At 38.3% G+C, this 14,413-nt stretch overlaps 1 protein-coding gene across 1 annotated transcript in view; it reads right to left on the bottom strand.

Moving 5' to 3' along the window:
* The window catches only part of LOC124131463, a 36,245-nt gene that overhangs the window by 9,155 nt on the left and 12,677 nt on the right, over nt 1–14,413 (bottom strand). Inside the window, exons 2-3 of the mRNA XM_048397039.1 lie at nt 9,499–10,746; nt 290–415 (exon numbers count right to left, since the gene is read on the bottom strand). Of these exons, the coding sequence (XP_048252996.1) occupies nt 290–415; nt 9,499–10,422 (1,050 nt within the window). The 5' untranslated portion in view covers nt 10,423–10,746. The remainder of the gene's footprint in view (nt 1–289; nt 416–9,498; nt 10,747–14,413) is intronic.

Below are 14,413 nucleotides of genomic sequence, written 5' to 3' on the forward strand. Positions count from 1 at the left end.
TGAGTGTCACCATACCGGGGCTTGAGTGGGATAATGCAAAAATAAATTTTGAAGTATTTGAAGCATTCATATGAAGCAAAGTGATCATTAATCAGTTGCCCTAATTTAGAGAATAATAACAATGATTTTCACCTACCAGAAGAAAGTACACTCCAAGGTTTTGGTGGTATGACAAAATGATAATAGTGGTGAAGGAACAGCAACTGTAGAATGTCTAACCAAAACATAATGTACATAGCCTTGTCCCCATCAATTCTACTTGAAGATGTCTTCCTGACCCAGGTCTCACCATGTTTGCTGCAGTAGCATGGGATGCTGAAGTTGTCTCCCCAGAGGTGCTAATTTCTGACAGAGTTGTCTCCCTGGCTTGGTCAAGATATTTCCGCAGATATGCAGGCGTGTTCAGATCAGGAACCTGAAAAGAAGTCATAAATGTACACTGTATCTGTCTTTTCTTAATGGTATGAATCCTTCAAAGTTGATAACGTTTTATATACAGAAACCTACAATCCTGCTACATATATTGTACCTATCCTATATAGTAGTTTTAGCAATTAATACACTTTTGTTAATTGAACTAGCTTGTCTTAAGTTTAAAATAAAACTGAGAAAGTATGACAGCCTTCAAATTTTTAAAACCAGGTTTCAGAATTACTGAAATTAGTCCTTGTTTGTGCATTTCTTTAAAATCTTCAGCTTGGCAGTGGTACCTACTTAGGGATTGGTCATTTATTACAATGGTGGATGGGAATCAGGGGAGGGTCACCCCAAAATATGACAGTCTCTTGGGGAGAGTCATAAAACATAATACCCCGGGACACACAGAGCTCCAGATAAGCTTTTGGTGTTGTGGGTATTTTACCCATGCATTTTAAAATCACTGCGTATCAGCTATTCTATCTGGGTATTCAAATTTCTGTTACCCACTAGTTTTTACACATGTGGGTATTTAAGTTAAATATTTAAAAACACTATTCATCTAGTCCCTGCAAACTGGTGTTGTGTGCGTTTGAGAGCTTTATAGGACTCAAAAATACCACGATACTTCCACAAGAAAGTGTGATGGCAAATGATCATGATGTAACTGTCATCGTGGAGTTTGGCAAGGTTGAGGGAATGCCCGTTTATAATGTCAAAATAAGTTGCTGATTTGCTAATCGAATACGCAGGGTTACTTCACAATATTTTGAATATACGCACAAGTTTTATTTTTGTAGCGTATCTGTAATGTTCGTTGCGTATTTGATACGCTTGGATATTATTTTACTGTGTATTTCTGCATTTCTGATGCGTATTTTACGCAGATACGCAGCTTATCTGGATCTCTGTACACATATTTGAGGAGGGTCCATCTTCCTGAGACAAGGGAGTTAACTGACTTTAAAAGTCCAGTTTACACCCTTTCTGGGCTCGATAATAGCGCCACCAATGGCTCTTACGAATTTTGTCCCTCTTATGTTCCCCCCTACTGACCAGTCAGATTCAACCACTTATATCACTTGAATTTGCTTCAAACAAAATGGTGACGCCCACTCAAGACAATCTCATAGATAATAAAGGTCTTTATTGTAACAAAACGGGTTTTACCTCTCAAAGTGCATCATATCACTTGAGCACCTTGATTGAAAACATGAAAAGATTTGTAGAATATCTGTCGAGGCGCAATTGACGGAACATATGCCCTGCAAATTCTGCAATCAAACAAATTTGGCACGGCAGTTGCCATGTTGTTTATGAACCTAATGTTGATTTCGTTACTGGATTTTTATTGGACTATGCATAGACTCGTTAGTCCAGCCAAACTGTGACTCCATAATTCCAGCCTAGTTTGGGAAGGTGGAAACTGGACTTTCAAAGTCAGTTAACTCCCTTGCCTCGGGAAGATGTAGAGGGTCATGAAAAATGGACATTTTATGATAAAATATAAAGTATTTTTGCATTTTGACTTTTTTGGGAGGGTCCATCAAAAACCTCTCCCCTCCCCCCTAAAAACAAATGGTCCCTTTAATAAACAACCTGAGTTTCACAAAAAGAATTTGAATATCATGGCAGGATTTACGTCAGGCAGAAATCACACATCAGGCAACCTAATCCAAGAGCCATAACAGAAAATATGCATTCTAAATCTGATTGAAACTCAGTTCATCTCAATAAATGTGTCAATAAATGGGTGTTTTGTACAGACCTTGGACAGAATGCATGTCAGTAAAACTGTAAGGAAATAGTAAACATCTTGTTTTCCAGCATTCAGTTTCCACACTAAACCCACCCAAACAACTTAATGACAAATAAAGTAAAATTATCTAGCCACACAAATCTGTTTGTGTTACCTGCCCACCTACCTAAGTTTGACATCTATGAAATGAAAACGTGTGGCCTGAAGAATGCACATTCAAGTAGTCTCCATTGTATTCACTGTCAGCCATCTGGCATCTCTTCCTGTTGTAGCTACACACATGATAAAAGCCAAGCTGTGTATTGGCAAAAGAATTGTATTGCAATATATTGTGATTCAGTTATCTGTATTGTGATAATTATATTGCAGTATATTCAGAGCGATTTTATTTTTTTAGTCCAAAGTGGTGCCAAAACGTTTGATTTCACCGATGGTTAGCATGCAACGTTTATAAGCATGGTCACACGCTGCCATTTTGTAGTCATGGGTACAGGAGAGATAACTACATGTGAGGAAAATCACTTCACTTCTGATTCTTAGTCTAGCAAAATGTCACAATAGTTGACAACTTTAACCACAGATATTTTATATGTATATTTTCCTGTGATCTCTGTTTGAATCTATGTATCATTAGTCCAAGTAACTCTGAATAACCCGGATGACATTTAGTCAAACTCTGTTCATCCGGTCATTAGCACTCCCTGTAAACTTGTCCAGATTAATTAGCATCTGGACTAAGGAATCATGGGTACTACCGGTAAGTAATAACCGTATGTACATGTGTTAACATTCCCAGCAGTAAACCTCCAGGAGGCAGGGTTTCCAGATAAACAAGCTTTCACTGCACAGACATATAATCTGTAAAATCCCCCAAAACTTTCCCACAAGAAAATATATCATGAACCATTTAGACTTTACCAATTCAGGTGAAATCTGACCTCACTAATATCGGTCTTTATTTATTCTTGATTCCTAATATTTAGGAAAACACCCACCCAATGCAGTAAAAGTCCTTTGCCTAAAACCCAGAGTCCCACAAGTACAGCAGCTCACCTTCACAACATCAAATGAAATAATGTGCCAAGCTAGAATCTGCATCTAATAATGTTTGTGGACTAGTGAAAATACTAATAATTTTTTTACCCTGACATTTCCAGGGCACGGTTCTCACATCCATAGACATTATATTTAATAATGTCTGTCATAGTAAGTGACTCACAACAGATTAAAATCATTTGTTATAATCAAGTTACATACTTGCATGTTTAGGAGGTTTCATAACAACCTAAGTGCTACCAATGGTTTGGAGACAGTTTCTGAAGTGTTTCATCTAAACACACCCAATGACACATCGGCCAGAATTTTCTCAATGGTTTCATGGTTTCAATGGTTTCATATTCCACTGACACATAATTTCACTAGCCATAATTTCAGGTCAGAACAAACACAAGGGGGACACATTTTTGTAAGGGCTTTTTGCACAAGACAGAGACATAACACTGTATGCAATGTTAATCAATGTAACAATGACAGCCTGACTATTTTTCCTGAGAATGTTGCATCCTCTCTTGAAAGTGGGAAGTGTCTAACCCCTGGTTTAGCTGGCTTTGTTTTGTGCCATCTGGCCCCTAGTATGGTTAAAAAATCGTATTCATAAGGTCAGGTGTTATAACCTGAACGTAACATCACCTTGGATGTAGTTTTAGCTGGCTTTGTTTTGTGCCATCTGGCCCCTAGTATGGTTACAAAATCGTATTCATAAGGTCAGGTGTTATAACCTGAACATAACATCACCTTGGATGTAGTTTTCGGGTCCCAACATGCTGTTTTGAACACCACTGTACAGGGTCACAGACGGCTGTCAGCCATCGGGCCCATAGATGTTGTCGGATCCATTGACAATACTATGAACACCAGTGGATGGGGCCACAAGATATCACCACTGGACAGGGTCACAGACTGGCATTGGCTGCAAGACTGCGGGATGAAAGTTTTGGATCTGAGGATCTGAGGATCGACCAACAGACTGATGTCGATCCCACCAGAGTGGTACTCGCACCATAGACAGATGGTGGTCCAGAGAAAGAACTATTATTACCACAGCGACCAGGGGGCCTTCCTGATCACCCCAGGAATCACATACTGTAAATCTGGAAAGTTTGCAACATGAAATTATTGCCAGTGGCTAACAATAGCCTCAACTACTTCTGGAAAGTTTGCTACACCATGTTGATGGAGACTGCTTCCGTGGTCTAGTTGTAGACCATCCGCCTGAAGAGTGGAAGGTCAGGGTTCGATCCCCAAGTTCATTATACCAAGACGTCAAAAGATGGTACTTATTGTTACCCTGTCTGGCGCTCAGCATTAAAGGGCTAAAACAAGGACTGGTCGGCTCAGAGTCGGTATAGTGTGTCTGAGTGGGGTATTCATGTTAAACTACAGCATGATGTCTCAGTGGGCTAGCACTATAAATCAGCACCAGTTCAGACTTGTACAAGCAGCCACATACACACACGTGCATGCACATTGCTATATAAGAGCAATCATCTTGGAAGCGACGTTTAAGCCCATTTCACCTCACATCCCCATGTTGATGAGATTAACAAAGATCAAAGCTACTTTTGCACGTGTTATTTTTTATAATTAATTAGCGGTTTGTAACCTAGTGTCAGTGAGTGTTTTTTAAACTATAGATGCATGTGTTGTCGTTGACAAGAAAGGTTGGAGTAGAGTGTTTATCTAACAATATAGACTGGCTGGCATGTGTCTGGACTACTCAGTGTCAGCAATTTGAAGATATGTGGCAGGTTAGTGAACGTTAGGATATGAGGGATTATTTATTTAATCATGCAAGTTACTGACTGACAATGTGTGGATGTGAATAAAAGAAATATGCATCCGTACAATTTTTGTTTGTTTTGAGCGTTTCACTTGCAGTTTCGGCAGTACTTTCCTGTTTGCAAAACCTTTCAGACTAACAGTACATAATCTTTTCGAACTCATGTCCAACCAATTCACTTGGATACAGAGACAAGTTTGGACTAAGGCAGTATCAGAATAAACCAAGAGGTTTGGTTATGACCCAATGTATCAAGTGCCTCATTTATAATCACTGGATTGTCTGGTCCAGACTTGATTATCTACATACTGCTGTCACATAGCTTGAATATTGCTGAGTGCGGCATTAAACAGAAACAAAAAAATATTAAAGGGTAAACTCAATCGGTCAATTCAATTACAAGAGATGGAGAGAAGGCCTCAGAGGGGATAAACCTGGCAGAAGAGGGGATATTGCTACCATTTGGGATTAACATCGCACATTGGCTGATTACAGATCCAATCATCCATTTTGCTCATGTCCAACTGGTACATCTTGATGGATACATTGACTACTTTCTATCTGTCAAACAAGACAAGATACAGAATTGACAAAAATCTGTCTTCCTGATCGAAATGTTGTCTCATCTCTGAGTTTTTTCGGTTCACCCAAGTCGGAGATAAAACCAAAAGAAGACATCATATATATTCAAGCCAAATTGCAGCTTCACAGAAGAATATCGTGTTCACTGTACTTATATTCAAATGCTGTGGATGGTTCCTGATATGACACATCAACCTAACCAAACTCTTCAGTGACAGATGTCTTAACTCGGGAATCTGACATCCTTACAAGACATGACTTACCAGGGGAGATTTTGGCTTTTGTCCCATACTATGATGAACTCAGTGTGGTCGTCAACTTTGGACATCCTGTTTAACTTGTCCTCCTACTTTATTGGATGAGCTCACTTGGTGGATATTCTGTGAGAAAGTAATGATGGGCTTCCTCTAGTATTAACTCACCTGATCATTACTTGTACACAGATGCTTCCAAATTAGGTCTGAGATCGCATATGGACTGTCTAACAATACAAGGTCTATGGTAACTTATGAAAGAGAACTTGACATCAATTACCTGGATTGAGAGTTATCTACTATGCACTACCGATACTGGGGAGCTTAATATTTTGGCAGACATCCATCCCGTCGACGAAGAAGAGCATCTTCAGAGTGATCTCTCAAAGTCTGGGGGTATTTCATTGATTAACATTGATGTGGGACGCACCTCATCTGCATTTGTTTGCCACATGCATCAACACACGAACTGCCAGTGTATTGTCAGTTCAGTGCTGGACTCCCAAGCTCTTCAAGTAGACACATTGTTCATGGCCTGAATAAATATATTCACATACACTTTCCACCTTGGTCACGCCTCGAGTTCTGAGGAAAATCATGAACATGGACCGCCGATCATTCACATAACACCACTAATGATGGCCAGCCAGGCTGCGGTTCTCCAGGCTGTTTCCATTACTCCTGGAAGAACCTATCAGACTATGCTTTGAAATTATCACACAAAAGATGCACTTTTACAGCTACTCCAAATCTGCTACAGCAGCAGTTGCTTGATCACCTTCCTTGATCGCCATACACAACAAGAGATGGAACTAGTTCTGTCAGTGGCACAGAGGACGAGGAGTGGTAGTGGAGCATTCTCACAATACATGACCATCTTCTACCTTAGAGATAAGGTATTTACTGCCTTGGTCTGTTTGTTGCAGCCAAGTCAATTGTCACCCAGTAGCCTCCTCAACCTCACCTGGGGAAAAATTGGGGGTGGAGGGGGCAGGTACTTCCTGTAGCAACAGCTTTGGAGGGCTAATTAACCTTTTGTACCTTAACGGCATGTGATCACTCTCAGAGGTCACAGAAGTCATGTCAAGGCACTGGAAGTGGTGTCATATCCAGAGTCATCATATGAGTCATGGTCTGAGAAAGCTATGTACATATACTCTGCAAAAACAGATACGCAAAAGTACTAAAATAAAAAATATCTGACAGAGTGTCACAGAGTGACAAGACAACGCCCGACTTCACACGGCAAGGGTGACAAGAGCCTTTTTCAAGAATCACAACATCAAGGTCCTGCCATGGCCATCCAGGTCTCCAGATTTAAACCCAATTGAACATTTTTGGAATGCACTGGATCAATGACTGCGAGAAGGTCAGCAACAACCACAGAACCTTTGACAGTTGGTACAAGCACTACAGGCAGTGTGGGTGAACATTCCCCAGGCCACAATTCGGGATCTGATTGCTTCCATGGGATGATGATGCCATACAGTTTGGACTCTAATAGTGGCCATACAAGATATTGACAATAGATGACCTTCACCTTGAACATCTACTGGGTCAATGACAATGATGTATTTCAATTTTGAACTATTGACTACCATCTGTTTATTATTTATATGATATATAAAATATACATTTAAAATCATTTTAAAATACTCTGATGACATCACAAGTGGGGTTTGGATGCAAATCATCCCGAGGCAAGGGAGTTAACTGACTTTAGAGTCATTGTTTCTTAGTAATAAGTTGACTGGACTAAAAAGTAAGTCCATGCATAGTCCAATTAAATATCGCATAACAAAATTGACATCTGGTTCATAAACAACATGGCTACTGTAGAATTCAGTCGAATGCAGGATTTGCAAAGCATGTGTACCATCTGAACAGATATTTTCCAATTTGTTCATGTTTTTAATCAATGTATAAGACCTGTTTTATTCCAATATAGATCTTGATTATCGATCACATCATCTCAACTGGGAACTAATTTTTTTCGCTAAATTTCTCGCCCAGCCCCCATTATTTATAGCAGTTATTTCATGTTGACTATCCACATTGCACCTACAGTGCAGTAGCACCATAAAGTAAGAACAATGTGGTCTTTACGTAGGAGTCAAACACTGAATACAGCCCATTGGAAGTAACATAAGTTGTATTTTCTTCCATTTCGCTCAACAAATTTCAAATGTTTGTTTGTTTGTTATTTAACAATGAACTCATCAATATTCCATTTATATGACAGCAGTTTGTAAATAATTGAGTCTGGATCATTCAAAGATAATTTTAATGTCTCCTGTTAAAGAAAGTTAATTGTTATAGAGAAAATTATGGTTTGAGTAAATGAAAGCAAATATGCATGCAATAAACTTGACCATCAATACTTCCTGAATTTGAAGTTACAAACTGATTAGTTTGTGTTTGTGTTCTTCAGAGGAAGCCACTCTCTGTATGCAGCGTAACGAGGTGCTTCGCAATTTTAGAAATGTGGTATTTGGAGCTTTTCTTTACAGTTCTGTCATGGCCTTCAGTTATCAATCAATATTCATTGGATATTTTGTTACTAGGGAAACATCTTGGACTTGGCAGGAATAAAAAAAGACTGATCTCATAACATTTCTTTTATTCCACATATGTGAAATTTAGGTCGGTGGATCAGTATAACAAGTAACAAAACAATGGCAGCTAATTAATCACAAACCTCAATCATATGTGTTTGCAACAGAACAACAGAAATATGCCGAATTTCAAGAAACTCTTAAACATGTCAGTTACAATAATATAGTGTAATTTTTAACACAATAAGAAATAAAGGTATAATATACAACACTGATGTTAAACCATTAACACAAATGATTCATAGCCACAAATGGGGTTGCACACTTTTCATGGCTGCGCATACTCCTGCTGCAGTTTTGCATAATTAATAGTTTTTTAAAAAGGAATTCATATTCAGAATCCAAGGAAAAAGTAATAAACTGTATTGTGAAAGACATTGCTGATGTTTTGTGTCCATATATCAATTTCATTTTCCTTCCAATTTCATGCTATCTTGTTTTAAATGTCCTTGCATCAGGTAATTGGACTATACAGTTTCATACCCTGTTAATATGCTGACAGTATGTCTAGACCGTACTTTGATCGTGTATAGACACCTCGTTCAATTATCTCCTACTGGATCTAATTATCATGTTCAGTTGTATAGATTCCAAACTATTGACATTCTATTGGGAAATCCAACTCTTTCCAACTGAGGATCAAAGAAATTCCTTGAAACCTCAGCACCGCACTTTTTACGTAAAACATGTACAAACATCACTTAGATTACCAGTTCAGAAAAGATAAATGTTTAAAGTGCAAGTCTCATGGCAACGTACAACTTTGCAGCATTTGATAGATCATAACATCATTAATGCACATATCATATTCAGATGTGAGGGTCTTACACTGATCTTTGCTTGTTGTCCACAAGATGTGCTTTAACACTGATAATGATGCCCAATAAAGTTTGGTGTATCTAATCCACACCAATCTGGTAGGGCTAGATTGTACTGATGTTTTCATTAGGAAACACACAGTATGGACTAGAACATAATGTGCAAGTGGACAGAACAATAATAAACCCACCAGGTACATATTACGACACTTACCCTCGTAGATGGTGAGGAGATATCTGAGCTGAAGGAGGCATTTTCTGTCCTAGATGGATGTGCACTGACAAGATTGATCCTAAATGAATTTCTCTTGGCCTTTTCATCATCTGTGAGACAATCTCCACCAGTCTCTGATATTGCCAGTTTCTCATCACTGATAACAAACACAGGGTTAACCATCCCCATCCCAGCTCTGCCACATACACGTTCATGGTACAACTCCTTCAAATTGATCTTTTCTTTTTGGTATCTTTTAGGCTTATCTTCATTGAATACTGTATCTTTGGCAAAGGTCACTGTCTTGTGCTCAGAAGATGAAAGATTTGGACTCTTCGGAGTTTGATTTGAATCATCATTTGATGTTGATGCAAGGAGAATGGGTCTTAAAGGTTTTGAAGGGGTTCGTGGTAGTGGTACTTTTGGCAAACATGGAGACTCTTCTGGCTCTTCTGAATCTGACTGTGTTGCAAGTTCATCAATTCCAGTCCAAGATGTCCCAGGAGTTTGACTGGGAATAGACATTAGGTCACTCAATGGACTTTCAGCATCACTCATATAGAAGAGGACATTCTCTTGAACATCAACACTAGAAGGGTCTTCAGTGTATGAGGACATGTGTGATATGACTGAAGACAACATAGGGAAGGATGTCTGGTCAACATCCTCATACACTATCATGGAGGAGTCACTTAATCTCCTGCTAGGACTGGCACCGTTTGTTGCATCAATGTCATCAGACTCTTTTCCTGAATCATTATTCAATATGTCTGCAGCTGCAACTGCATCATGTTGAGCTATTCTCACACTATCTGTGTCTGTGTCTATGTCTTTCGACTCTTCAGATGACTCCACTCCTCCTTTGACAGTGTCATTTTGAACAGTGTCAGACTTTTTCGTTTCTATGTTCAGATTATCCTTCATGATTGCCACCGTGGTCTCAGAACAGCTACCAAGCTTCGTATTGAGATAGGAGCAAGTTCGATTTCTATGTAAGACTTGCGAACTGCTTTCAAGATCTATAAGATCAGGATCTGAGCGAACTTGGCGTCTATGTCGTGCACGTCTTGAAGGTCTTGGGAGACTCTCATAGACATCAATGTGAATCGGGGATTGGTTCTGATCATCTGGACGCCCACTAGCTGCAGAGGCACCAACTCCTGTGTAGTAGTGTTCCGGGTCATGGAAAATAGGATTTATTTTCACACCTCGTAGGCGTTTCCCCGATATATGCCCACCAAATATTGCCTGAAACAGGTAAAATCAGATTATTACACATAAATACAACTGTTCTTGAGTAGGTAGATGTTCACTTCCCCATATTTGAAATGGTTATGGTTTCCTTGATGTCAGTATGTTTAGAACTTGATTCAAATGTTTTCAAACATGAAGTAATTTGCTGTATATATTTATTTATCATATAATGTGCAGGTTTCTCGGCAGGATAAAGCCTACGGATAAAAACGATATCCGTTGGGGTCATATGCGGATAGAGATGCAGATATGAAAGGTCAAGTAGGGTCTACTTTAAGTGTTTGCCCTTGTCATTCCACAATTGAGTCAGAATTAACCATCGGGAATCTGGATAAACTACAGAGATATTTGCTATCATTATCAAAAGAACAGTCTAATATACTTAAAATCAGTGTTTAACTGTGACGTAGCTAAGGCATTTTATAAGTTTTGGCAACTTTGGATACATAAATTTCGAAACAGTTTTGCAAGGGCACTAGGCCTAGCCAAGCGGGATCAGTAGCCATATCTGTGCTCAGAGACCTCTGCGGCTTGAAACCTTTTCCACAAATTAATGTAGTTGGATTTGGCCGAAATATGGCCAAGGCTCAGTAAATACAATGTTTATCCCTAATGCAGGATATTTGCCATCCCCAAACACGCTCGCGGGATAACCTCTATGTATTTTACAGATTTCTGCAATGGTAATAAAGAATTTAAATGCATCCACTCTATAGTGTCATTTGTTGAATAATGAACGTTAATTATTTCACAACACATTCTGCAAAAAATATATTTCCACAGTGTTGTTTTGAAAGTAACAAAGATAAAGAAACAGCATTTCACACTATTCTGAAAATAACCCACAGTTAATGAACATTTCTAATATGACATGACATCTTAGAGGACTATGGTTTATAGTAGACGATTACATTGGAAGATATTGAAAGTGTCATTTGATATTAGATGAAAATCTAGGAATGAACCAATGCAGTAAACAGTAAACAGTAAATTCTTGTGTTGGCAACTAGTCTCAGATGTTGCATTGCGTCGAAGTATCGTAATCTCATCTTTATGATACTTAACAAACAATATTGTGAAATTGCACTTTATACTGATGAAAAGTGCCAGGGTTCTGTTCTGTTTTACCGATGAGGATGCTGCTGTTCAGTGTTAGAGTAAAAGTAGGATGACTAGAGCTGGGTTTTTTATAATATTGACAGTGATAAAATACACAAAAAATCTATTCAGACAACTCACAAAAGATACCTGCCCAGTTAAAAAATTGTGAGTCCAGATTTTGTAAATGATAACAAAATTACAATCAGCTAAATGGTTTAATATCAACACACCATTTTGGTGACCTGGCTTTGTTGCAGTCGTGCACTGTTCACTGCTGCAGTGTAGGGAGTGCACACCAAAGTTTCATGCATTTTTCAAAACGCTGGCATAGGCTTCAGTAAGATTTCATGCAGTTACAAATTAGTCACTTAGACATATTCATAGATCATCCTATCACCTAATATGACTTTTAAACAAATTTTTATTCATATATCTTACATATATGGATTAAAAAATCCACACAACCATCAGGCGTATAATTTCTAAAAACCTGAGATAAAACGGCCCATTTCAGACAGTCAGACAGGCAAGTATTTTCGATGTTGATATTGACTTGTACTATAAATCCTCTGAAATGTTGAGTTTGTCTGATGGAAAACTTGGAAACCTGTTAACTGCCATCATCTTAGTGGTTCATGAGTGTGTGCCACATTCCAAAATCCATGTACCACCACAACACAGAGTTTTATCGTATGTGTCAGAGATTGTGTCAGATGTGCATTGTTTGTACATTGTGTTTATCATAAATTTTGTTGCATTTGCAATAACATTTTAATATGAAAGGAAAAATGGAAACTGGTTATTGTAGAAAATTTAATGAAATGGATAGGTGTGCTGTATATTTTTTTTAGATGGAGTTCCACAAATATAGTACAGTAGAATATTGTATACATAGTCTGATGCTAATATTGTCTAATAATGCCGATATCGTTGAACCCACACTTCTTGTCTCACTACATCGGTTTTCGAGGACATGACTAAACATAAATTAGACTTGATCCCATTTTTAAAAGAATAACAGCAGGAGGTTTTAAAAATAAATTATTTACATGTTTGAATATGAGAGTTGTAGCATCAGTTGAGTCTAGTATTTACAGTAGGTTGAATAGTCACATTTAGGGATCCATGATTACCGCCTTTATGCTGCATATGATTGACTCTTATACTCTATTCAGAAGATTATCATACTACTTAAATCATTTCAATATAAAATCTTTTCATATAGCGCATTTTTCATGTTAGTTCTATTCAAACAGTCATTCCCTGGAGAAAAAATAGCAACCTCAATGTTTAGTTCTAAAAGTACACTCCACCATAATGACGTCATTATGTTCTACAGATGGGCAGTCCATGACCTGGTAGTCATGAATGACGTCACAGTATGTGATAGAGTGGCACAAGACGTCAAGCTGCATTAATTGATATCAGTGTATCTAAAAATACACTCTTTCCATTATTTTCACCAGAATTACTGTTCAAGATACATTGCCAATCCTATTTTAAAAGATCTAGGATCTTCAACACCACTTTTCACAATGTTCGTTAAGTAAATTTAGTATTTGAAATTGCCTCCTGGTCAAGTTTGACAAAGAAATGATTTGAAGGAAATATTCCTTTCCAAATGATGCCGTCAAAAGCAAAATCCCAGTCTAATATAAATTCAATACCACTGGCAGATGATATGCTGGAGATGCTTCAAAAGCAAGGGGACAGAATAGGTCTTCAGCAAACCATGCTTGCTGTAAAAGGCGACTATGCTTCATGCATGTATGTTTTGTTGTTTTTGAGCAAGACAGTGTGCGAGCTCAGGCTATGTTACCGCTTATAGATGAAAACCAAGCCTCGCTTTCACACAGGTTATAAATAGATTCAATGCTAAAGGCCCCATAGTGACGTCATAGCCCCTGTCACAGGAAGTGAAAAATCCTGGGCTCTACACCTACCTCATATAAACCTTTTATTACAAATCCTATATGTACATGTAATGTTTTCATATATTTCCCATTTCCACATATGTCAATTTACCAAAATAATACCTAAATATAACCCATCCATGCACTGTAGAGGCTGTGAGAACATGTTTATTGAAGTCACGTGACCTCAAAATATTCTCTCACAGGGTAGAAGTCATTCACAAAAATATGGGTTCCATCTATCTTAAGGGGAGGAGGGGCCAATTCCTATGTTTCCTGCAATCACTGATCACTAAGCCTACTATATCCAACTTAAAACAGGAGGAGCTACAAATGTATACATGTTTTTAATTGGATAAAAGACAGTCCCCAGTTTCCCCCTCGGAGTGACCAAGAAGTCCCACACAGAGCGGCCAGAAACATAAATAAATCTGGCATCTTACTGATAGCATCACATTCTAGTGACAGATATGTTACTTTAGGGCAGTTTAACACCGTTTGTTTAAATTTGAGTTGACTGATATGTCATTGAGGGACTAATTTGTATGTCAGGGGTCTAAACTGATGGTTTACAGGTTGTGGTGTTTGACATTTGGTTCCTTCTGTCTTAAGCTGTCTGGACATAGTTTGTCAGTGTTATCACACTG

This window comes from Haliotis rufescens, unplaced genomic scaffold (assembly GCF_023055435.1).
Source record: "Haliotis rufescens isolate VD_foot unplaced genomic scaffold, xgHalRufe1.0.p SCAF_1, whole genome shotgun sequence".
In the NCBI taxonomy this organism is placed as follows: domain Eukaryota; kingdom Metazoa; phylum Mollusca; class Gastropoda; order Lepetellida; family Haliotidae; genus Haliotis; species Haliotis rufescens.